General features: G+C 42.0%; 3 protein-coding genes across 3 annotated transcripts; all 3 read left to right on the top strand.

The window, feature by feature from the left end:
• Positions 1–372: 372 nt before the first annotated feature.
• On the top strand, positions 373–10244 carry mki67 (marker of proliferation Ki-67). The gene is given in 18 exon segments (XM_026351985.1): positions 373–541; positions 1007–1109; positions 1504–1585; positions 1795–1910; positions 2094–2148; positions 2257–2332; positions 2455–3129; positions 3270–3502; positions 3605–4397; positions 4875–4990; positions 5159–5336; positions 5437–5562; positions 5651–5934; positions 5936–6496; positions 6897–6942; positions 7035–7109; positions 7336–8025; positions 8352–10244. Coding segments are annotated over 17 exon segments (5910 nt in total). The 5' UTR covers positions 373–541; positions 1007–1020; the 3' UTR covers positions 10067–10244.
• Positions 10245–10986: 742 nt separating this feature from the next.
• On the top strand, positions 10987–16380 carry tut1 (terminal uridylyl transferase 1, U6 snRNA-specific). Its single transcript, XM_026352237.1, has 10 exons — positions 10987–11184; positions 11566–11756; positions 11921–12127; positions 12514–12628; positions 12719–12846; positions 12944–13170; positions 13299–13408; positions 14118–14240; positions 14717–14809; positions 14894–16380. The coding sequence occupies exons 1-10, from the start codon at positions 11109–11111 to the stop codon at positions 16021–16023; spliced, it is 2400 nt and encodes a 799-aa protein (XP_026208022.1). The 5' UTR covers positions 10987–11108; the 3' UTR covers positions 16024–16380.
• Positions 16381–22290: 5910 nt separating this feature from the next.
• pyyb (peptide YYb) lies at positions 22291–23913 on the top strand. Its single transcript, XM_026351590.1, has 4 exons — positions 22291–22310; positions 22476–22663; positions 23514–23594; positions 23835–23913. The coding sequence occupies exons 2-4, from the start codon at positions 22476–22478 to the stop codon at positions 23857–23859; spliced, it is 294 nt and encodes a 97-aa protein (XP_026207375.1). The 5' UTR covers positions 22291–22310; the 3' UTR covers positions 23860–23913.
• The last annotated feature ends 261 nt before the right edge of the window (positions 23914–24174 follow it).

Below are 24174 nucleotides of genomic sequence, written 5' to 3'. Positions count from 1 at the left end.
TTTTTATGAATAAGCCATGACGTAGGCCTGTCTACGCACGGGGCGGAACCCAAGCACAACGCCCCGCCCCCTTTGGACGTTTGACGTGTGACGTTTCAACCAATCACCGTCCTTCGCGCGGAATTTCAAACATTTTCAAATCGCCATCCCTTCCCCGAAGTGAGATCGTTCCGCCAAATTCGTAAACAAAATAGTCCCTTTCATGTCAATGCTATATAAAGTTTCCCCCGACGAGCAAACACACGTTTAAAAACACAGTCAGGCTAAATAGAAACTACTGTATCACAACTCACCGGGTAATTCAAACAGTTCAGCAGCGTAACCACCCACATGTAGTTTGGCGGAGTGATACAACAGGATCTGCGGAACGGGCGAGCACCGGCAAAAGACGGCTGCTGAAGGTAGCTTACGTTAGCCATTCGTCGGTGTGTAGGGTAAGGAATGGTTTTACTTTTAGCCTGACATGATAATATAGTTAATTAATCTTCGGTCGATGTTTATGGATTGCCAGAGGTTGACGCGTCTTTGAAAGGACTCTCAGGTAAGGCTGTAACAAGCTCTCTAACGTGTTATGTTATCCGTATGATCTTAACATAACATTAACTAGCTAACCTAGGTTTAGCAGAGTTAACTTAAACGTTGCACGTTTAACTAAACATATGTTGTGTCTTTTAATGTTGTTGGCTAATTAAAGTACGTTATTATTATTTTTTTTATTCTTGACAAGTGCTTAACATTACTATGAAGGGGACACGGCACGTGGGATGTCGTGACAGAGAACTGTTAACATTAGTTACACTTAACGTTGAGTTGATGGTGTCAACTTAAAGTTACAGCTTAACGTCAATTAAAGTTAACTAAAATTATTAATTGATCGCTAAACACAAGGACAACCATGTCGACTATAGTCTGCTGCATGTTTTCTGCAAGGCTGCTTTCTATACATACTTCTATACAAAGCCCTCTGTAACCTAGTTTCCTAACGTTAACCTTACTTCGTTCCTAGGTAACTTTACGAAAATGCCATTACATGGGAAAATAGTCGTGATTAAGAGGAGTGGAGGAGATGGGACCGAGTTCCCTCTTACTGCAACTTGCTTATTTGGAAGGTGAGTTTGACAAATGCATGCAGATCCAACTTCCTCTTTTTTCCTGTGTGTCGTATTGTACCACTTTTACATTGAGACATTTAAAGTAACGTTATAGCGGACAACACATGTTATGTTGGTGCCAACATTTCCTGTGTGGCCTCATATTGTGGCTGACAGAGGTGCTATTAAAAAAAAAAACCTTAGGAGGCGGAACATCTTGACGTCAGAGATGAGACACAACCTGTCCTGTCCTTACATTAAGTACAGCGCACCTCAGATTGTCCTTTCCAGACCTCATGATCTCTGGGCCTTTAACAATTTAATTCACTATTAAACAGCCACCATGTACATAAAAACATGAGGACATTTAACTTACATTTTTGTTATGTCTATTTTGTTTGTGATGTTACAGGAAGCCTGATTGTGATATTCGTATTCAGCTACCTCAAGTCTCCAAGGAGCATTGCAGAATTGACTTGAATGAAAATAAGGAGGTAAATCTACGAATGCTTGGCATACCCATGTTAAGTTTAATATAAAATAAATCTAACTATAAATAACTCTTTTTAAAAATGACTTCCACGTCAAGCCAGGGACAGTCATAAAAAACACGATGTACCTATATAAGTAAAAGCCTGGCAAACACTTATAATACTTTGGGCTGTTTTGACTGACTATTATGGTTTTTCTGTTTCTTTCTCAGGTCATTTTGACTAATTTAAGCTCAGTGAATCCAACCCGTGTCAATGGAGAGGTTTTGCAGCAGTCTGACCGTTTGAAGCATGGAGATGTGATAACCATTATTGATCGTTCTTTCAGGTGTGTCTAGCAGGTTTTCTGGGCAGGGTACAATGCTGGTGTATAAGAGTTATTACAACTAATGGTCCTAAATATACAGCAGATATAAGCTCATACAAATCATCTTGACAGATTTTATGATTTTCTGTTTCCTTGAGAGATGCAAAGGAGGTCTTTCTTACATTTTATTCCTCATCATTTCAGGTTTGAGTACCCCCCTGCACCCACACCAAAGAAGAGGTCTTCTACAGGAGGCAAAGTAATATTCTTGTTTATTTTTGTTTGCAGACTTCCTAACACATAGATTATTTTTTTCTTACTCTCCAGGTGAATGTGATTATTTTGTTAATAAAACTCTCTGCATTAGGTTCTTCAAGCTCAACAAGTGGGAGATACTGTCCATGTTGAATCAGATGAAAAAAGGATCTCTGAAGTATCTACAGGTAAGATTGTCTGAACTTGTACTTCTGTCAGATTTTTATATATAATATGGAAATGTGATGGCTGTATTGGTCATCAAGCTTAACACTTATTTTCGATTATTCTTTCCCCTGTTGATTTTTAGATCCTCATCTGAAAGATGGAACTAACCATGACAACATTCAACGATCCCTGGAGAAAACTGTGGAGGTGGAATCCAAGGAGGATGGGAGCCTGTTACAAAACAAGACCATCTCCCCTTTTAGTGATCTGTATCAAATGATCAAAAAGTCTCTAGATGTTACTACCCCTCGGAAATCATCAGCCAGTCTAATTCAAACGCCTTCCTCAAGGTTCTGCACTCCAAAACCTGGTTCAGTCAGGAAGCCTGTCCTTTCCACAGAAGACAAAAGTACTCATAAGAAGGATGAAGTCGTGGTCTTTTCTGGAGTTAATGAATTCAAGGTGCCAGCTGACAGTTTAACTGTTGGGACCCCAAAGTCTGTTAAGAAGCAGAGGAAGTCCTTCCAGGTTCCTACTGCTGAGATAGCTGAATCCACATCTGAGAAAGGTGAACATTCTGCGAAGTCTGATACAACTTCCCCTCCGAAGAGAAACCGTGTAACTCCCCAAAGGTTTACGGCATGTGAGGTTACTGAGCAAATTTCTGCTCAAAGAACCAAGTCACCAGTGAGGAGGAGCAGGGAAGTTACGCCAACCAAACCTGCAGTGACTGGGGAACAAGATCAAGCAAAGTCTACTTCCAAAACAGTGTCTCCTCATAAGGCATCACCAGGGAAGCTAGGGAAAGTTGAAAAAGGTATACAATGTTTCTTTCTTCTCTTTAGAATTGAAATGCTTTAATCAAATTGCTGTAATTATTGAAGCATGTTTGTTTGTTTAGTAAATTGATGTATGTAATAATAGTATTTTTTTTTTCTTTCTTTTTTTTTAATGTAGTGAAAGAGGTGCCCAAAAAACGCAAAAGTGGGGAACTTGCAGCTGACTTGCCCAAGCCACAGATGAAGAGGAAACGGGTTTCCTTTGGAGGGCACCTGAGCCCAGAGCTATTTGATAAACGACTGCCTCCTGACTCTCCACTTCGCAAGGGGGCCACTCCACGGAGAAGTTTGTGTTTGGCTAAACCCAAAGTGTCGCTCCTTAGAAGAGCATCCGTCATTGGCTCTCTAAAGGTAAACCTTTTAATGGAATATGATAACCCGAGTAAGTTGTTGCCACAGTGCAATTGCTAGGAGTTTGATACTCTTAATTGAAATGTATCTTGTTTTTCATAGGAGTTTGACAATGATGGCTCAAATGTACTGGGTCTTGCAAACATGAGAACACCATCACCTAAGAAGTCATCAGTTGCCAAGAATGCTTCTCCTAAGACCCTTACACCTGGAAATAAGTCACCAAAGTCCAAGAGTGCTTCGCCAGCTAAAAAATCACCAGCATCTCCCAAGTCTGAATCTCCTGCAAGAAAGTCACCAAAATCCAAGACTCCTTCTCCCAGTGCCACCTCTCCTGGAAAGAAGTCCCCAAAATCCAAGACTCCTTCTCCCAAGGCCCCCTCTCCTGGAAAGAAGTCCCCAAAATCCAAGACTCCTTCTCCTAAGGCCACCTCTCCTGGAAAGAAGTCCCCAAAATCCAAGACTCCTTCTCCCAAGGCCACCTCTCCTGGAAAGAAGTCGCCAAAATCTAAGACTCCACCTCCGGAGGTCAATGAGCAGCCTAAAGCTCAGGCCAAGCCTACAACCCCAGGCCAAATGACTCCTAATGTCAAGAGAAGATCATCTGTGGTAGTTTCAGCTCCAGCCCATCAAGAAAGTGTCACCGCTAAAACCCCCCTGAGTTCAATCCAGACTCCAACAGTGCAAGGGCGCTTCTCTGTGTCACGCATCAGTACTCCCTCTCCAGTTGTAGAAGATGCTGTTTCTGACAAGGTGTCTTCAATTGCCATAACCCCTAAAATACCCCTGCGGAGGAAGAGCATGAAAAGCAGCTCACGGAAGATTCAAAGTGTGACCAAGAGCGCTGTAAAAGTTATGCACAGAAGAAGTGGCATTTCACGGGCATCTATGAAAGGTATATTTGACCTAGTCTTGAATAACACCTTTTGGCCTCTGGAGCTCCAGTTCTGTTATTTACTGAATATCTGGGGTTTCAGTATGAGGGGTGAGGTTGGTGGTAGCTATAACAGCAGCACATGCATTTATGTGTCCCAATAACACTAGTACGCAAAGGAGGAGGGTTTAGGGTCGCAGTCACCATTTTGTTTCTTGTGGCATCGAGCCTTAATTAGACCCTTACGTAAAGATTGTTTCCTTTGCAAAGTTTGTTCCTCTAGTCATTAATTTACTTATGGATTGATTTCAAAATATCATGTTTTTCCATCTATCAGCAACACAAAAAAAGTCTGTTTATATAAAAAGAATATATAGTTAAAGAATAATATTTATTGTTTAAGACATGAATCAGTAACTTCCATTGTTGTGATGCATTGCGGTTTGTTTTGGATCTTATTCACATCCCTTTTTTTTTTTTTTTTCTTTTTCTCATCAGTCATCAATTCCTGGGCCGACATTGTGAAATTTGGACAAACTAAGACTCAAGTGACAGCTCCAGCTAAGAAAATTGTCACCAAAAAGGCAATAAAGAAGAATGTGTCCAAACTACAGGTATGGTAAAGGATTATATTATCTATATCTAATCTATATTTTCACATATATTATGTCATACTGTAGATTTAAAGTTCTCCAGCACTTCACCAGAGATTCAGAAATGTGTGTTACATAGTCACATTTGCATGGTTGCCACTAAACTGCATGTCTTTCACAATCTCTCAGACCCCTGCAAGAAAACTCAAAGGCCATGCCAGCACTGGACATGCAGATTCTCCTGTGACCATTGTTGTGGGCAAAGCTTACAAACAAAAGATTGTGTATCCAACTGGTGCTGCACCAAGAGCAGTCACTAATATGGCACTCTTCAAAAAGGACATCAAAATGGATGAAGACCTGACTGGTAATCGTCCCTTTTCCTTCACAACAAATGCAGATGTTTGTTTTTGGTTATGTATTTAGCTCTGTGTATTAGCCACTCATGTTGTGTGGTGTGTTTTCAGGAATTTCAGAAATGTTTAAAACTCCTGCGAATGAAAGGAGGAGGAGATCTGCCACCAGGACACCAGTGGAAAGTCTGGGCACATCTGTGATAGAACCATCAGTGTTGACCACACCAGAGGAGCCAGGTAAAGTGTGAGATGGAAACAGTGTAATATTAAGATTAATATAGATATTTATTTAACACACACTAATGAAAAGGGATGTATTTTGCAGGTGAAATGATTGTGTCTCCTCTGAGTGTTGCATCTACAGTAAAAGGCAGAAGATACAATAGTGAGGCAGTCCAACGCCTCCTTAATGTAGATGCCCTGGAGAATAACTCAGATTGTAGTGAACAGCAGAGCACAGATTTGAAGACAAGCCCTGTTACAACTCCCAAACAGAAACCAGGACCATCGGAGTGTCTCACTGGACTTAAGAGGATTATGAAGACACCAAGACAAAAGCCAGAACCTATAGAGGACATCAGAGGGAGACTTTTGGTAACTCCTAAACAGACAACCTCAACAACAAGTGTGTCTCACTGGAGTGAAGAGACTCATGAAGACTCCAAAAGAGAGAGTGGAACCCGTAGAGGACATCAGAGGGAGACTTTTGGTAACTCCTAAACAGACAATTCAACAACAAGTGTGTCTCACTGGAGTGAAGAGACTCATGAAGACTCCAACAAGTCTAGAGGCTGATTATTTGAATTTGGATGGTGTTGAGGAAGTTCTGCAGACACCAGCACACATGCAAGAATCTAAAGACCTGTCTGAAGTGGCGGATATGAAAACACCAGTTATAAAGAACTCCCCATCAGCATGTCTCACAGGTATCAAGAGAATAATGAAGACCCCGAAGGAGGAAAGTGCTCCAGTCGAAAATAGGGTTGGAGTAAAGAGGCTCATGAAAACTCCCAGAGAGAAAAGTAAACCTGTTGAGGACCATTTTGGCATCAAGAGACTGATGAAGTCACCAAGGCTGAGGGGCAATGCTCCAGTGGAAGACTTTGAGGGACTTCAAGAGCTCATGGAGGAGTCAATTGCAGATTCCACAGGACATACAGAGATAAATAAGGTAAAATTTGATAATTTTTATTAAACAATTTGGCATTTTATTTGCATTTGTTTAAATATATTTAGGAGCAGAAATACACTTACAGCAATTTGAAGGTTGAAGACATTCATAATTAATTACATTACAATAAAATAACATTACATTAGCAAATAACATTCAACACATAATTTGAGTTTTGGAGTTCTCATGCAGTTCTATAATTTGCATTTGCAGTTTAACCTTTTATTTTTTTGAAGACACATTTTATTTCTTACTATTGTAGTATTATCTGTGCAACCAGACTTAAATATTGAATGTAACTAAACCTACCCTTTTTAAAAATGATTTCTGTTGTCAGTATAGTTGGCTTGCTTTATACCAATGGGAGTACTTGTTGTCTAAATTGTTTTATTTTTAACAGGTTGAAGATCAAACTCAGCCAGCTCGTGCTGTCGACTTGGCAAAAGGTTAGCAGGTTGTTTGGGGTGGGGATGTCATTGGAAGGTTGAATTTGAAATCTTGTGCTAATAATATTTGTTGTCCACTCACTTTTCTAAAGAAGTCAACATTGTCCATGAGGAGCCACAAGATGATGTGCAATCACATGTGATAGATGATGTTGACGCAGCTAAAGGTAAACTTTCTTACATTTATCACTTAAATTGGTTACTTTGAGATTGTTACACTAAACCAGGAAACACTGACTCATGCATACTCAGAAACATAATGGCATATTTTTTGATCTTGCTGTCTGAAAACAATTGCACAAAATGTGATTCTTTTATATGATCATTTCTGTGGAATTTGTGTCACATCAGCTAAACACTAAATCACAACTTGATTTTATTTTACCATTTTAGAAACCAAGGTAAATGAAAATGTTAATCACATGGAGGAAGTGCCAAATGGACTCTCCTCAGGTGCTGTAGATGAGGATTCACCTGTTGAAGAACCTAAAGTGGATATGGTAGAAAACGTACCTGAAGAACAACCAGAGGTGGAGAACACAACTGTCACAGAAATCAACACAGCTGTCGCTGATGATGACCATACAAAGAAGTCTTTGCGAGGCAGAAGGGCAAAGGCAACAGAATCTAAAGCTCCTGAAGTCAAACAGGAGACAAAAGAAAATTCAAATGATGTTTGCCCCACTCCAGTTAGAGGGAGACGGCTGAAGAAAACTGAAACTACAGCTCCACTTGCTGTTAGACAGACGACAAGAAACAGCAGCAAGGATGTTGAGCTTACTATGAATGAAAGTGCCACTCAGCCTTCTAAAATTGCTGTCAAGCCTAAAAGAGGAAGAAATGCCAAAAAAGCTAAAGATGAAGCTGAAATGCAAGAAGTGCAAGAGGTTACTACTGAAAGGGAATCTGTGCCAGAAGCTGTGAGTGAACAGTGTCCCCCAGTTAGTGTCGACCACAAAGCAAATGATGCACCCCTGGAGAAGACTGTCACAAAACCCAGGCGAGGGAGGAAAACTAAACAAACTGAACAGTCTCAGTCAGCGCTGGAGCAGGAAAATGTTCCCCAAGCCAACATGGCAGAAGGTATTATCCTGTCTATTTTTGCTTTCATGTTGCTGATTTGGACCCTGTGCAATATGTCTAAATGTGAGGGGATTCTGATAAATGTGTTTTCTATTCTTGGGGGGTGTATGTTCCAGTAACCAGAACAAGAGAAAAAGAAATTTGGGGCTTTGAATAAACACATCTTCACTAAAGTAGTGGCTCTGTGCTTTAAAGATTTTTTTCCCCCCTCAGTGTTTCCATAGTATTCATATATGGTTCTTGCCATTCTGTCTGATTAGGAAAAACTCGTGTACTGTATTTAATAGGAATGTATCTAATGTTTCTTCATTGTTTTCTCCTGGTAGATGCAAGTGAAGTTTACAGTGACCAGTTGGAGGTGATGCCAAGTGAAAATTATGAAAATAAGTTAACAGAAGCCCTGGAAACTGCTCGGGCACCTGTGAGTCAGAGTTTACCTGAGGTGGAGGTGACAACTTCCAACGAAGAAGATGTTGCTGTTCAGAAGAAATCGGTCAGGGGCAGAAAGGTGAAAATTGTGGAATCTAAAGCAGCTGAAAATGAAGCTTCTAAAGATCCTGCTGTCCCTGCTCCAGTGAGAGGAAGAAGAGGGACGAAAACTGAAGCAACTGCACCACCTAATGTTAGACAAAGAAGAGGCAGAAATGCAAAATCTGTGCAAGAACAAGCAGTGGAAACATTGGTGACTGAGATTTCTGCTGAAGCTGTTAGTGAGCAGACTTCTTCACAAAATACCAGTGAAGAAGAAAATGTTTCTGCACCACCTGCAGAAGAACCTGTTGTGAAGCCTATTAAAGGGAGAAAAATGAAAACCCCTGTTGAACCACCCCAGTTGGAGAAAAATGAAGTGAGTGACCAGCAGCTTGTGACAGGTACTCAACAACCCATTAACACTGTTGGGAAACCCAGAAGAGGGAGAAAGGCACAACTTGATGATATTGAACCAAAAGAGTTGCCAGAAGACACAGTTGCCAATGTGGAGCTGGGCAGGGCCAAGAGGGTGAGAAATGCCAAGCAGGAAGAGGAAAAATTGGAGAATGATGGCAAAATTACTTCAGTTGAGTCCACTAAGTGTGAGGAGCCAGTTAAAAAACTAAGGAAAACCAGAAAGACTGAGCAAGACCAAATGGAACCAAGCGAAGACATCCAGTCTGTTGAAATTGTTCAAGAGGTGCCTGATCCTGCACTTGTTTCTGAACCAGTGAAGACAAATGAACAGTCTACTGTGGCTGCAAAACCCAGGAGAGGAGGGAGAAAAACAAAGCAAGAATCTCCTGTTGAATCCACTGAGGTCCAAGAGGTCCCTGCTGTGGGCTCCACAGACAAACCCAAACGAGGTGCGAGAGGGAAACGAGTTATTGAAGAGGCTGAAGTCATTTCTGTACCGGAGAAAAAACCTGACCATGAGTTTGAAGCTGAACAGAAGACAGCTGCTGAGCTAGATCCAGTCATTAAACCTAGCAGCACCAGGAGGGTGAAAACTGAGGTTTCACAGACCATTCCAGCCAAGAGAGCACGCCGTGGTGCAGCTCTTCAGCTTGAAGAGAGCATTGCTGAGTCTGCAGTCCTGGTTTCACAGTCTGCCGCAACTTCAGTAGAGCCAGCCAAAAGGGGGAGGCGTGCAGCAGCCAAACTCACAACAGGTAACGCTACAGTGAGCAGTGACCAGGCAAATTCTGCTGAAGAATTAAGTGGTGCTGTTGAGGACGACAAAAAAATGTCTAAAAGATCTGTGAAGTGGAAATCAGACCTGGAAGTCTTTGAAATTCCAAAAGCAACACCTGTCAAAGCAGGTCGAGGCAGGAAGTCAAAAGCTGGTGATCAATTAGAAGCTGAAGAGAAAAATGTGTCAAAGGATGCCAACAAAACTGAAGAGAAGGCGCTCTCAGATAAATCTGTTGAAGCTCAGCCCGTCAAGAGAGCCAGGCGAGGGGCTAAGATCGCTGATGAAGCTGAGTCCTCAAGCAAGGTGGACCCCGAGAAAGGTGCTGAAGCTGAGACACAGCCGAAAACCCGAAGAGGAAGATCAGCGAAGAAATAAAAATCTTTGTACATAGTCTTAATCAAAATGACTTTTTCCTTTTAACCTCTTTTAGTTCCTGTCGTGTTTTAGATTATATAAGGCATTTTAGTACGTTTCGTAGACTGAAAACAAGCACTGTCTTTTTTTGTTTTTGTTTTTTCCAAAACAGCAGGGAATCTTTTAATCATCTATTTTGTGACAAGCTGTATGTTATGATTTTACAAATATTTTTATGGTGAAAAAAGTGGTTATTAAATTTTTTTGTACAACCTTGGGCTCAAATTATTTTATTGTCCTAATATGTTTTTTTCATATTCAGTGCAGACACATCTGAGGTCAAAATTACAGCGACACTCACTAAACGCCTTAAAAGAAAATGTAAAAGTGTTAACACCTGATGCTTTTACATGACATTTTAGTCTCATCAGTTACAGTTTACAATCATTGGTACTAGTAGGTGAAGTGTAAACTGATCGATGGATAATGGGTCTGAAAGAAGTGGCATTAAACTTTTACCCTTTTAGCAAAGATTTCCCCACAAAGAAAGCTGCAATCGCATCCCTTATTCACACACTGTAATGTATTTGCTACATATAGTTACGTTATATATCTTAAATTAAACATTTGTAAATGTTTATAATCCAGGGTTGCAGAATTTTTATTCCATTTACTTGGAAATTGCAAAGGAAAATGATTTCAAACTGAAATTTATTATTTTAATGGCAAATATAATTTTTAAGTGTAAAATGTTTTATTATTTTAGTTTGCAGGGATTTAATTCTTGAGCCATTGTAGATGTAGTTGACTCACAAATGTTTAAGTCTTATGTTCAGTGTGCCAGACACTAGGAAACAATCACATTATGAACACATAGATAGGAACGTTGTGATAAAACATGAGAGCAACACGGACACATTTTGCTGAAGGACTGGAAACAAACGCGGACTTGACGCTGGAGGGAGATTTGAGAGGTGCATGGAGGACGGTCGGCCTCTAACTTCACTGACGACTTTAGTGTTTGAATAGTTTCCTGTGTTGTTACAGTTTGCTTGTTGTCATTATGGAAACAGACAGTGACATAAAAACCACTGCGAAAGGGTTTTACTGCACCCTCTGCAATGTGAATTTACCGAACAGTAAGTAACGTTAGCTAACTAAACATTAGCCACATATCATTACGGCGAAGTGACAACTAATGTTTCCAGTTGCTCGTCGTAACATTTTCTAATGACAGAAGCCTCTTATTGGACGAAAATGTGCAGCTCAAACGCTAAAGTTATGCAATAAACTATTACCACTTTTAGAATTACTGTGAACATTCAAACAAACTTACAACTGCATGTTACACCTTACTTATTTTTAAATTCCCTATTAATATTACATGGTTCCGACTATTTTGAATGCACTGGTTAACTTTAAGCGGAATAGCTATCACTGCATTCAATGGCTGATGTGTTTTGGTCTTTAAAACGACTCGTTTTTCCTTGTAAAGCATTGCTCGTTTTATTTCCCTGCAGTGCCAAGCTTGGATCAGCACGTCAAAGGGCGAAAACACAAAACTCTGACCACAGTGCGGACCAGCAGGAAGACCCAGGAGGAGCACAGTGTGTTTGTTGGTGGGATCAAGCCCGACATCTCTCAGTCCGACTTAGCTGAATACTTCCAGCAGTTTGGACCAGTCACAGACGTTATCATGGATAAAGATAAGGTCTGTCAGCTGTACACCTCATTTTAAACACTAAAGACAGGTCTCACAGTGCCTGTCTTTAATGTATGTGTCTAACCAAGAACACAGTTCGTTTTTTGCTGCATTTGCAAAGTAACTATTGAAACCCAAAATAGTCTAACTGCGATTTGTTACTCTGCTCTCAGGGCGTTTATGCCATTGTGCAGTTCAGTGAGACTGAGAGCTTACAGGCAGCCCTGTCCTGTGTTGAGCATCAGATGAGGGGCCTGAAGCTGCGTGTCAAACCTCGTGAAAAGAAGGAATTCAAGTTGATTTCCAAAAAGAAGAATGACTCCCAGAACCTTCAACAAGTACTCGACCGTCTCAAACCTGAGCTGTGTCAGCTGGCATCTGTAAGCATCTTGTCATCTGATATAAAGCTTTCCTTATGCCAATGAAATTTGTAAGGAGCATCACAGCCTGTAGGGGCTGCTGGTGGAGCCTTTAGATTCCCGAGTCTCAGTTGTGTTTAGATTACAGTATGTTTTATACTGCATAATCCATAACATCTCATAGTTTTGTGTTAACTAAATATATGGTATAATACCACACAGTTTTGGTAAATGAGTGTTTATGAATGGTGTCATTTAAACTGACTTCATATGTGGAGACAAGCAGTCAAACACAGATTCATTTGGATTCCACCTCGTAGGTCGAATGAACAGCTTATCATAACCTACGTGTTACCATAATGCCTTGTGAACTAAGTGAGTATCAATTACTATTCTTTGTTGTACAGGTGGACGCACAAATGCAGTACGTTGTTGAGAAATTCCAACTGGGAGAAAATGAAAAAAAGGCCCGAGGCTTGCTGGTTCAGCTCCTGCAAGAGGTTTTCATTGAGTTTTTTCCAGGTGAGCCTTGTAAACATGTACGATAAATGTGCAGGGGTTTGTTAAAGATTTGCTCACTTACTGTGGATCCTATGTTTGGATGGGTTTCAGACAGCCAGATCCTGCCATTTGGTTCATCTGTCAACACGTTTGGCATCCACTCCTGTGACTTAGACCTGTTCCTAGACCTGGAAAACACCAAGGTATTCCAGGCCCGTGCCAAGTCCACCACAGAGCAGGTATGGCATTTTTACAAATGCAATAATTGGTGCATAAAGGATTTTTGGTGTTTTTTAACTTAGTGTTCATGCTTTTTTGTCTTGATTCATTCTTCAGGCAGTGGAGGGCATGTCAGACGATGGCCGCTCCGAGGACTCCATCCTTTCTGATATTGACCTGTCCACGGCCTCGCAAGCTGAGATCCTGGACCTCGTGGCAATAATCTTGAGGCGCTGTGTCCCCAGTGTGCATAAAGTCCATGTAGTCAGCAGTGCTCGTCTCCCTGTAGTCAAGTTCCATCACAAAGAGCTTAACCTGCAGGGGGACATCACCATTAACAACAGGTCAGTTAATGGTTTCTAAATACTGTGTAGCACTGAGTATCCATTTGTGGTGAGATATGTTTTATTTACAGTGAGCAGAATGGCTGTATGATTTTTATTTTCCTCATCTGTATCTGTTTTCCTAATAGGTTAGCTGTAAGGAACACCCGCTTCCTCCAGCTGTGTTCTGGTGTGGAAGACAGACTGAGGCCTTTGGTGTATACCATTCGCTACTGGGCCAAGCAGAAACAGCTGGCTGGTAATATAAAAACACTCACATAAAATTAATTAGGAGCAATTTTGTTAGAAACACATGCATTTATTTGACTAAATTTGTGTGTTTAATTGGTTAATTAGAATTTTTGGTTCAACAAATGTCACTAAAGCGTCACCTGCTTGTATGATCAGGTTGGGATCTGCTTGCAGTTACCTGTTATGGAAGCTGTGTAAAAGTACAGACGGCACCAGAACCACTCAATTTGTGTTGTAATAGTATACGTTATATACGAAACAGATGTTCTCATTTTAAATGATAGACCTGTGATTACATTTTTGATTTGATGATTTACAGAAAATCTATGACAAGGTCAGTTTGCCATTTCACTTATATATCAACATACAGTGAATAATTAAGCTGCTTCCTAATCAGCACTGTACCAGTAAACCATTCTGGAAACAAACTGAGATAAGTGACATGTCAAACATACACATGTTAAATTGTTGCTCACAGATCATACAAAGATATAAATGATTGTACAAATAGAGTAATTGTCTTGGACTTGGCAACACTGGCATACTGGAGATATCCTCAGTGAACCTGCTTTGTTTGTTTCTTTCAGTCTTCACTTGCAATTTTCAACAACAGAATCACACTCATGCTACGAAAGCCTCTCTTCTTATACCCTTCAATGGCCTTGTTATATGTACGGTATCATCCTGTCTCATGCATTCTGCCATGCAACATATAGGTAATCCCAGTGGAGCTGGCCCTCTTCTCAACAACTATGCCCTGACTCTTCTGATCATCTTCTTCCTTCAAAACTGTGAACCTGCTGTTCTCCCCACAGTCGACCAACTCAAAGAAATGGCCTGTAAGTGCTGTATTGCTCTCAATCACTGTGGCCTTGTTATTGTCACTCTACACTACCGTACAAATGACAAACTGAGTTCAGAGTTCATGCACATATTGTAAGGAGACATTAGGTTAACATTAGGCTGGGAGCTTTATATTTGAATGTTGGATTTATTTGTGTATTATACCAGGTGCAGGCTTATTTTTGTCAGATAAGATGACTTAAGACTTATTATGACACACTATTCTTTGTACCAGGATGTTATGATGCATCCCAGATACAGTTGTCATCCACTATGACATACTAGAAGAGATAAAACCCTACATCTGTCAGATCGGGGGGGTACTGAGCTTAAATCGTGTAGTTTAAATCCAGCTATTGGCAGTCCCACACAACAACAAGGCAAATCAATCTGTCTGTTTGGCTGTGATATTGATTAGATGCCATTTATTTCACCTCAGTTTGTGAATGAATTTCTGTTAACACACTTGCAGGTGAAGAGGAACACTGTGTGCTTGAGGGTTGGAACTGCACCTTCCCCAGTCAGCCCATTGCTGTGCCCCCTAGCAAGAATACACAGGACCTCTGTAAGTAAGAGTAACATGGTAAGAGATTTCCTCTAACATGTTTTTGTGTAACTTAGCTATTTGATTTTTTTTTATTGTCTGCAGGCACCCTGCTCGCTGGCTTCTTCACCTTCTATGCTAAGTTTGATTTTGCCAGTAGTGTCATATCTGTCAGAGAGGGGCGTGCAGTGCCAATCACTGATTTCCTCAGTAAAAATAAAGAGGAGGCAGCTCTACAAGAGGAACAGCCCACCATGATCTCTCCCCACGGCCCTAAATTGGGGCCCTTAAACCTCTTGGACCCTTTTGAGCTCTCCCACAACGTAGCTGGGAACCTGAATGAACGCTCACAGCGCAGCTTCCAGAGGGAGTGCCAGGAGGGTGAGAAGTATTGCCGTAGCCTGCAGTACCAGCATAAATCCACCAAGGGGAAGTCATGGGGGCTGGTGCGCTTATTCACCCCCAATGGCGATGTCCCACATACTAAGACAGAGCATCTGACCATCACCATCCCCTTCAAATCAGCGCTGCTCCCTGAAGGGCTCTGTAATCAGCTGCAGATGGTGGGAGACAGTTTCCGGCTGCTGTGGTTTCAGAAGGTTTCCTCTGCGGTAGAGGAAGTACTGAAAAGTGTCCTCAGGTGTCAGCTTTTTCCCTCCACAGATACCGTCTTTGGCAGGGATTCAGCTGTAGATGCTGCCGAGGAAATGGAAACTACATCGGCTTCCCTCAACACATCAACAAATGACAGCTGTGACAGTGTTGAATGCAAAAGTGAAGCCAGCCCTCTGGGTACAGCTGTTGTTGGTGCCAAGAGGCCGCTGTCTTCTGGCAGCGATGATTCTGTGTCGCCACAGGGCAAAAAGCCGAGACTGGCAAGAAGGGGCAGGCTTGAATTCCCTCACTGGCTCTGTGTGCAAAAGCACATAGTATGGGCTGGCAGGCGCAAAGTGAGAAGGGAGCTGATCAAAGATGCAGACTCGAGTCCAGAGGGCAGCTGTGTGGAGCTGGAGTCTCAGGTCACAGCTCACATCACTGAAAAAGAGCCAGAGCTGAAAGAGCCCCTGGAGTTCAGGGTTCAGCCCCAGATGGTCGGTGGAACAGAAAGCACAAGGGCCGTGCTCAAGATGGAGCCAGTCAGTGACAAGGCAGGAGCTTTTCAGGACTTTTTCCATTTCCTGGAAGCCTTCCTACCCAAGATGGTGGAGACGCTGCTAAAGAAGGACAGTCTTTAACATGTTATGATTCTGTTACTGCTACTTGAATGAACCCTTAAAGCTGGAATATGAAAGAGCATTTCTGTGGCTTTACTGTATATTGACTAGCTACCAGTTATAACATTGTGTGTTTATATACATATATGGGCTTTGTCTGGATGTTAAGTTTATGTTTTCTTGTTTTTGTATTTGTACCTATGAGTTTGTTTCAAAATAAGATTTCCTAATTAAGCCTACTTTTATGTTTAAACCTGGCTTTGTTTTACTAATTCTGTTTTAAACTAATGCTCTTCAATGATGCATTAAAGGGAAACTTCAGTGGCAGGCAGAGCTCTTGGTGTAATAATCAAACTGAATAAAAGACTTTGTCAAGCACGGGCTCCTCCTCTATACAGTAGCTCTCATTAGTCAGGATCACGTTTGTTTTGCCTTAACATTCAGTTTTTCATAAAGGCCATAGTTAGAGGAAGGAGGTTGGTGTTTCGGTGCAGCTTGAGTTGTTTATATGTGGTCAGGTCTTCGCTCCCAGACAGATGAAAGTAATTACTCAGGCAGGCAGAACGCTTTATTACAGCAGGACACAACGGAGCTGAGGGATGCACAGAGCTCCCAGGTGCTGATTAACATCATTCATCTCACTATTAAAGGGAAATACAAATGACTAGAAGGTTAGATGGGACTGTGGAGGATGGTGATGACGGGAATGATGAAGACGTACGAGAGAGTTTGCTACATGTTACTCTGCTGCGGACTCACTTCACTGATATCTTTGCTTTGGACATGAAATCAAAGATTAAACTGAACATTGCCCAAGACCTTTGTGGTGCAATGGAAAATAAACAATATAATTTGGTAGTAAGAATAATACTAAAACGATTCTAAGTTTTAAAATGCTATTATTATTATTATAACCAAAAATGTTAGAATAAAATTTTTGGCCATCAGAAAGGCAACTTTTGAAGAGCTGCTTTTGACAATTCCACTTGCATAGCTCTGAGAATTGCAATTTTGGTCTGGTCTTTGGTCCAGACTCATGTCAACAGCTGTTTGATGGATTGTCATGGATTTTCTTACGGACATTTATATTCCCCAGAGAATTAATACAAATGACCTCAATGATTTGACTTTCCTTAATCATGATGACTTTTCCCTGTAGCGCCACATTTTTCACTTATCCAGTGCAACATCTCAACACCTACTATAGATTAACAGCCGATTTTGTGAGATAACAGTACGCCTGATGAAATATGATCATCTTAGTGCCCTGATAGTAACAGTAAGTCCAGCTGGTTCACAGATCTGCTTCCATGGACCATGTCAAAACACTGACTGCCAAACCATTTAGGTTTTGACTGTGTATCACTTCAGCAGCAACATTTTCTTTAATTGACACTCCAGGCTGCTCCAATACCACCCCTTATTTTTCAGAGGTGCTCCTGATATATGGCCTCTCACGCACACAGCTCGAAGCCAAAACAGTCAAAACAGTGGAGGGGGGTTGATGGTGGAGAAAAACAAGAAAACAAACCATAACTAGTTATTCTGGTGAGAGGCTATTGCCCTCAAGTTTCCCTTCATCAAGAAATCTAGTGCAACATATTAGTAAAGATGGACAGAAACATATTGCAGTCTCAGAAAACAATGGGTCATTAGGTATTGATGACCCACCAGTTCAGATACTTGTAGCTCATTTACCCTAATTACTATAGGAATTGATTCTGGAGGTATCTGTGTGTGTACCGCGTCTGCCGACCGTAGAGCCTCTTCATTTAGAGATCCCCAGAAATGAGAGGAAAAAAAAAAATCCAATTTCATGGTTTGTGTAATTGACGTCCCTTGACGAAGATATCCTGACTCAACCCCCAGGAGGTGTGAAATCTCCGTAACATGCAGGCAATCAGCTGCTTCTGTCCAGCATCACATATAACATATAGTGGGACGTCATCTTTTCTGTCGTGCGATGCTGTCGGCTTGTTTCATCTCTAGGATATGAGTGAGGTAGTGCACGTTTTATGGGGATTATTTTGATGAACAAACAGCAACACCAAACTTCCCTGACTTTCTTCGTCTTGACTTTGAGAACATGCTCTGAATCGAACAGCCCTCCAGCACCTGTCTTGCCATTTATCTTAGGAGTTACCTGCAGCTGCCATTGCATCCTTGCTCATAAACGCATCAGTCGGTGGGGCACTGCTGTAATTGGTCAGCTCTGCTCTCCAGCTGTTGTGGCAGAACAACAGTGTAGAGTCTGCATGAGCGATGAGAGGCAGAAAAGGTTTCTAACGTGGACGTTAAAGAGAAATATTTGTTCGGACGCTGGTCTTACTCAGTGTTGGTGACTGACACTTGGTGGCCCCCTTTTAAAAGCCATTTATACTCATGAATTATCACAGTGTGGTAGTGGGCAGCCATCAACCCACATTTTGTCTCCTGAGTTGAGCAAACAGACCTGGCTGCCTGAAAAGCACTCTGTTCATATTAGTGGCTCCCCCTCCATGGAGATAAGGCTAAATAAAAACGCATAATCATTTCCCCCTTTCTGTCTGCGATAGCAGGAAGGAGTCAGACATTCTCCTGGGAGATTGCTCTTACACCAGAATGGACGTATGTGTGTGTGTGTCAAATCTTCCCTTCTTCTTTTGATTGGGCAGCATGTGTGATGAAAATGGAAATCTAGGTGGTTTGTCTATCAGAGTGAAGGGAAAAGCTTTTAGAGCTGCATTTGAGGCGGACAGGTACATACCTACAGTAAGTAGATTTCCAGCTAAGTTCCAGTTCCCACGTAAGAGAAAGACGTTATGTAAATGTATCCACGTCTTACCTAACAAAGCCACCGTGGTCATTAGCACCAGCATCACTTGGAAAAGTTGGTAAAACTGAATAAGATGAGAAAGTTTTTTAAAATCAGTGGACTCCTACTGGTGCTATTAACTTTTCCTTGATGGCTACTCAAACACTTCTCCCCTCTATAGGGGCTCAAACCGCTCTTCTGGAGTGCATTAGCTGGGGTTTATTGGACTGTGAAAACTTTGTCTGCTCTCACTCTTATCTGGGGGCTGTTACATTCTCAGTGTTTACCTGCAAACAATGGAGCAACTAATGACTTTGTCTTGTGCACATTGTTGTTTCTTGCCATTGACTTTTATGGTCGGTAGAGTGAAGGCAGAGAGGTTGATGACTGGAGTAAAATTAACTAAATGTTCAGGATAGCCAGCTTTAACTGTGGCGAATGGGTGATTACAGAGCAGAGGGCGCATGTCAGCTCCCTTGAATGGGAGATGATTTCCTCATTATTTAATTACCTCTAGCTATTTGAATTTTCCCTCAAATAATCACACTGTTAAAAGCCACGATTTTCCAATTGAGATCGCATTTTGTTATTTTGTACAAATTGGGCGGTAAAAGCTAAAGCACACTAATTGCCGCTCAAATAGCAGTTTGAATGATGCCACAGTAATTGCTCAGAAATGGTCAGTACAATCAAAGTGTAATATTACAATCCACTTACAACCTTTATGGCGCAGCCATATACACTTTAACTGCTGTTTTATTGTCAACAAGAGCAGCAGCTCTACTTAAGCTATCAACAGGGATTTATGCTCAAATCAAGTTGTGTTTTTGACAAGGGATTAGGGACAGACAAAAGAAAAGCCATCATTTTTTATGGCTCTATAAACAGCACATCAGAAGAGTTGTCATGACTTCCCCTGGGAGCCCAGCAGGACAACATGTTGCTGCTGCTGGCACCACGAGAGTGTCTCTGATTAGCACGCCAATAAAACATGATGATGAAGGCTTCCTTTTTGATGTTTATTCTCTAGCCGCACAATACGTTGCTCTTCCTGTATCTTCAATCTGACATCAAAGCTCTTGAGGAATGAGCAGTTGGAGTGTGAGTGGCTAGGATGTACGCCATATAGTAGCTGCAACATCCTCTGTTTGATTTTTGCTAAGGACCCCTGTTGCATGCATGGATGAATCACTGAATGGGCCCACGGGGCACAACACAAGGACCCAAGAGGCCAAGGAGCCCCCGAGCTAGAGCGAGTGTTATTATTAGTTGTTTGAAAAGTAATAGAGTTCCATTTAAAAGACGCAAAATGACCACAAAGAGACAAAAAAACAAAAAATAAAAACACATTTCTGCCCCTTTATTAGATATAGAGTGAACCTGCAGCCAGATTAATAAGTCTCCAAACTCAGATGTACGTAATGGAACTGATTTCCCCACTAAGAGAAAAAAAAAACATCTTAATTTATGTGATCACATGATTAAACACACTGTAAATGAAAACTACATGAGAAGTTATACCTCTTTATTATACCTGTGTTCACTCAGTGAAATATCACAGCTTAATAGTTTTTCGTAATGAAAATACATACATTTATTTATACAGCTGCATTTGTCCTTTGTTTAATGTATATGTGTTAACACACACACACACACACACACACACACACACACACACACGCACACACGCACTAAAGAGAGATCACTGCACCTGCAGTGATGGATAAGGAATGACTTCAGGCGTCATGAAATGAACAGCAGACCGTGAAGATCCAAGATAAACAGGAACTGCTGCAATGGTCATAAATGTGATCACATTAGCCACAGTCTCAGCACTTGACCTGAAAGGTATTTGTGTACACAGTGCTTTTGCGCCAGTGGGTGCTCGTGTCAACTCAGCATCACGCTCGCCCTCATGCGTAGAGTGATACAAAATTGAACAGGCGGCATGTAAAGGTTAATAAAAGTGGAATTTGATCGGACAACACCTCAGTGAATCATTTGATTCAATCATAAGAGAGAGTGGCTGTGCTGAAAATGACTCCACTGATGCACAGTGCTACTATTTCCATTTGGGTGTGTGAAACACAATAGTGTTATTGATCTGTGGATGCTGCAGCCTTGTGACCTCTACCTTTAGACTATAATAAAGGCTTTATCACCATCTGAATTATGCATGCAGGAGTGATGAGCACAGAGAAGGCCAAAGGTGTCGGGGGCTGATCATTAGACGAATTAGACTACATCATTCACGGGGACGCTACACATCATATTCATGAATCAGCACCAGTACGTTTAAGCAGGTCTGATACGTCAGAGAAGTTATGAAAGTTTGACCTGCCAAACGCACGTCAGCATTTTGAAGTATAGTTCAGTGGCAGCACAGTCACGACAGTTCCTGTTCCATATCCTCAAGAGCAGTGTATTTGTTCATTAGCTACCAATGCATATAGTAGACTGGAGTCAATAACACAAATGGATGAGCCTGATTACAACATGTCTGTGCCACTGCACGACACTCACTTTAATTAGTCTGAAAACCAAATTCATTTACCTGCTGTGTCTGGTGCAGCTCACTCCTTCTAAGACAGAGAGTTAATGGAAAGTTACTGTCTCTTTGTAAAGTAATACACAGTATTTTAACATCATATTGCAAATGTTTGCACTTATGACTTTGTTAAAAAACATTAGAAGCACACGAGTGCTGCTCGCCCACGCCGACTGGCTGTGTGCTCTGTTTAAATAGTCCTGGCAAAAAGGTGAAATCAGAAGAAAATGTCTACAACAGAGCTCTAGAGCGTGATTGCAGTCATGATGTTTGCAGAAATTTGATTGCAGAGATTGTGTTGCAGCACAAGCAGGGTCAGTCCTCCCAATTCTCTCCGATTGCTCGCACACTGTGGCCTCTCAAGTGCTGTGCAGGCCATCATTTTAAGTGTGGAGGGCCGGTGGTATTATTTTCTGATTGTCTGATGTGTTGTGTGGCTTTTGTGGCCCCCCTGTTGTGTTGCAGCCATTTCCCAGTAACGGGGCGGTCAGTGCAGTGAGCCCTCTGACTGACTGTAATGTAGGTTTGATTTAAAAGTGAAAACGCCGCCTTTAACCTATGTGAACCATGGCACCATAAAATAATTCCCTGTTAGGTCTTATGATTTCAGCTCATAAAACATAACGGGGGCTGTTTTATGGCTGCACAGTCCTGCAGGTTTCCATTTATTTCACTTTCACAGCTGGATGATGCTTCTTCTGTGAGGAGGTGAACGCATCTTTTATTAACATAGTGAAAAGCTTGAACTAAACCTTTAGACTTCAAGTCATGCAGCCACAGGGTGAAGCTGGGCTCTGAGTGACCCGCCGAACAGACGCGCTGGAGGAGGGAGCGGGGGGTGTGGTTAAGTGTTTGTCAGTGCGCATCAGGTATCCATCCCACACTATATAACCATGGGAACCGAGAGGAGAGGACCAAGACAGGGCACCAGCCGGCGTGACCACATCAGGAGACAACTGTCAAAAAGTAAGTTGTCTTAGTTCTTTCTCACTTTGCTGCACTTTGATGTTTAACCGACGTTTGCGTGTTGATCATCTGAGTTATTCATTAGAAAACATCTGGAACAGCTGCATCTCTTTATTCATTGAGGCGGAACATCATCACCAAGGGGTGCTCGCTTCTCTTTCTCAGATGGCCAACATGCTGAGATCGTGGGTGATGTTCGCAGCGCTCGTCGTTTGCCTGCTGCTGTGTTTGAGCAGCTTTGCGGACGCATACCCCCCCAAACCGGAGAGCCCGGGCAGCAACGCCTCCCCCGAGGAGTGGGCCAAATACCACGCAGCCGTCAGGCATTATGTCAACCTCATCACCAGGCAGAGGTGAGTCAGGTCCAAACTAGAGGGAGAACCAACTAATAAATGCGGAAAAACGCGTGGTGTTGTTTTTCCAAGCTCTTAGTCCACCTGCCTTCATGTGAGGGATCAAGTGTTTGATTCAAGGACGCATTTGCAGCCACAGCCACATCCCATTGCTGGGCTAAGAGTGCAGACAGTTATCTATAGAGTTTAGACTAAATAGAAACCTGTAATGTCTCTGGTGTGACACTAAATCATGTAAAAGCCATACAGGGACATCAGAGGCCCAGTCATTTTCCTGTACCTAGATTATGGTGAAGAGTTTGGAGAGGTAAATATCTAGCAGGTGTTAAAATTCACTTTCAGATCACCTCTCAGTGGGATCCATAAATTCATCTGTTCCAGAGAGAGACCAGTGTAGTTCCATCATTTACCCCCCCCCCCCCTGCTCTGTAATCAAAGAGGCTGAACCTGCCACTGCGCTCGGCTCGGCCACACAGCGCAGCCCCTGGTCAGGCATTTATTTTGCAGAAGACACTTTCCAGATGACAAATTCGGAGGAGCTCGTGTTGTGTTTGTTTGGCTGGACACTGGGAAGTGAAATTGAAAACTCTTCTTCTTCTTGCACAGCCAATTTGTGGCTGAAGTGCAGAGATTGAGCAGAGAGGCTGAAGCCTGCTGGGTGGGTGCAGCCTTGTTCACAGCTGGATGATTCCTGAAAAGAAAAGAAAAAAAAAAAAAAGAAGTTGAAATTTATTACAAGGCCGCTGGGTTCAGGGTGGCTGCTGGCGGAGAGCACAGAGGGATTTCACATGAATCAGAGTCTCCGCTTTAATGCTGAGTGGCAGTTGTAACATGCTGGTGTTTTCTCCAGGTACGGGAAGAGGTCGACCCCTGAGCAGGCAGTGGCGTGGCTGCTGTTTGGGGATGATTCGAGCCAGGACACTGAACCACGGTGAGAGAAACAAATGACAATTCAAAGTATGCCTGGTTTCATTGCTATGGACTTTAAAAATGAAAATAAGAGTGATCCAAGCACACTATCACACACATTGCTTTTGTTAATGGTCATAGTGCTGAGTAGCATCTCATCTCACTGTGGACTATGGATCTCTGTCAGACTCTATGGGATGGGAGTAGGATGCAGTAGATATAAATACCAATGAATTAAACCGCCTCTTCTCTCCTCTTGCAGCTTGGACTACAGCGATCAGTGGTAAAAGAGTGCGATGCCACCCCACCCTCTGCTTAAGCAACAATCAAATAATAAAAACACTGAGACAACCTTCACTGTACTTCGTGACTCTGTACTTTTGAATGCAATTATTCAACGTGCATGCAAAGCTCTCCCCTTCCTCTCTGTCCGTCTGCCCCTCTTGATGTATTTGTTCTCTGGCCAGATATGTAAATAATTTGTATCAAACGTAATCGATTTACAATAAAGACAAGTTGGCCTATGAATTGCTTGTGCCTTCCACTTATTCCAGCTGCACCTGCTCTTGTGGCCACTAGATGGCGCCACATCACCGGGATGA

The sequence above is a fragment of the Anabas testudineus genome, chromosome 19, assembly GCF_900324465.2.
Source record: "Anabas testudineus chromosome 19, fAnaTes1.2, whole genome shotgun sequence".
In the NCBI taxonomy this organism is placed as follows: Eukaryota; Metazoa; Chordata; class Actinopteri; order Anabantiformes; family Anabantidae; genus Anabas; species Anabas testudineus.
The sequence above is the reverse complement of the archived record's forward strand: the minus strand, read 5'-3'. Positions and strand labels throughout refer to the sequence as shown.

Bases quoted from the DNA above. Each gene is read 5' to 3' on its own strand.
- tut1 (XM_026352237.1), top strand. From the start codon at position 11,109: ATGGAAACAGACAGTGACATAAAAACCACTGCGAAAGGGTTTTACTGC. The intron at 12,847-12,943 runs GTATGGCATTTT...TTCATTCTTCAG, and splicing joins CCAAGTCCACCACAGAGCAG to GCAGTGGAGGGCATGTCAGA. The intron at 14,810-14,893 runs GTAAGTAAGAGT...TATTGTCTGCAG, and splicing joins CAAGAATACACAGGACCTCT to GCACCCTGCTCGCTGGCTTC.
- pyyb (XM_026351590.1), top strand. From the start codon at position 22,476: ATGGCCAACATGCTGAGATCGTGGGTGATGTTCGCAGCGCTCGTCGTT. The intron at 22,664-23,513 runs GTGAGTCAGGTC...TGTTTTCTCCAG, and splicing joins AACCTCATCACCAGGCAGAG to GTACGGGAAGAGGTCGACCC. The intron at 23,595-23,834 runs GTGAGAGAAACA...CTCCTCTTGCAG, and splicing joins AGCCAGGACACTGAACCACG to CTTGGACTACAGCGATCAGT.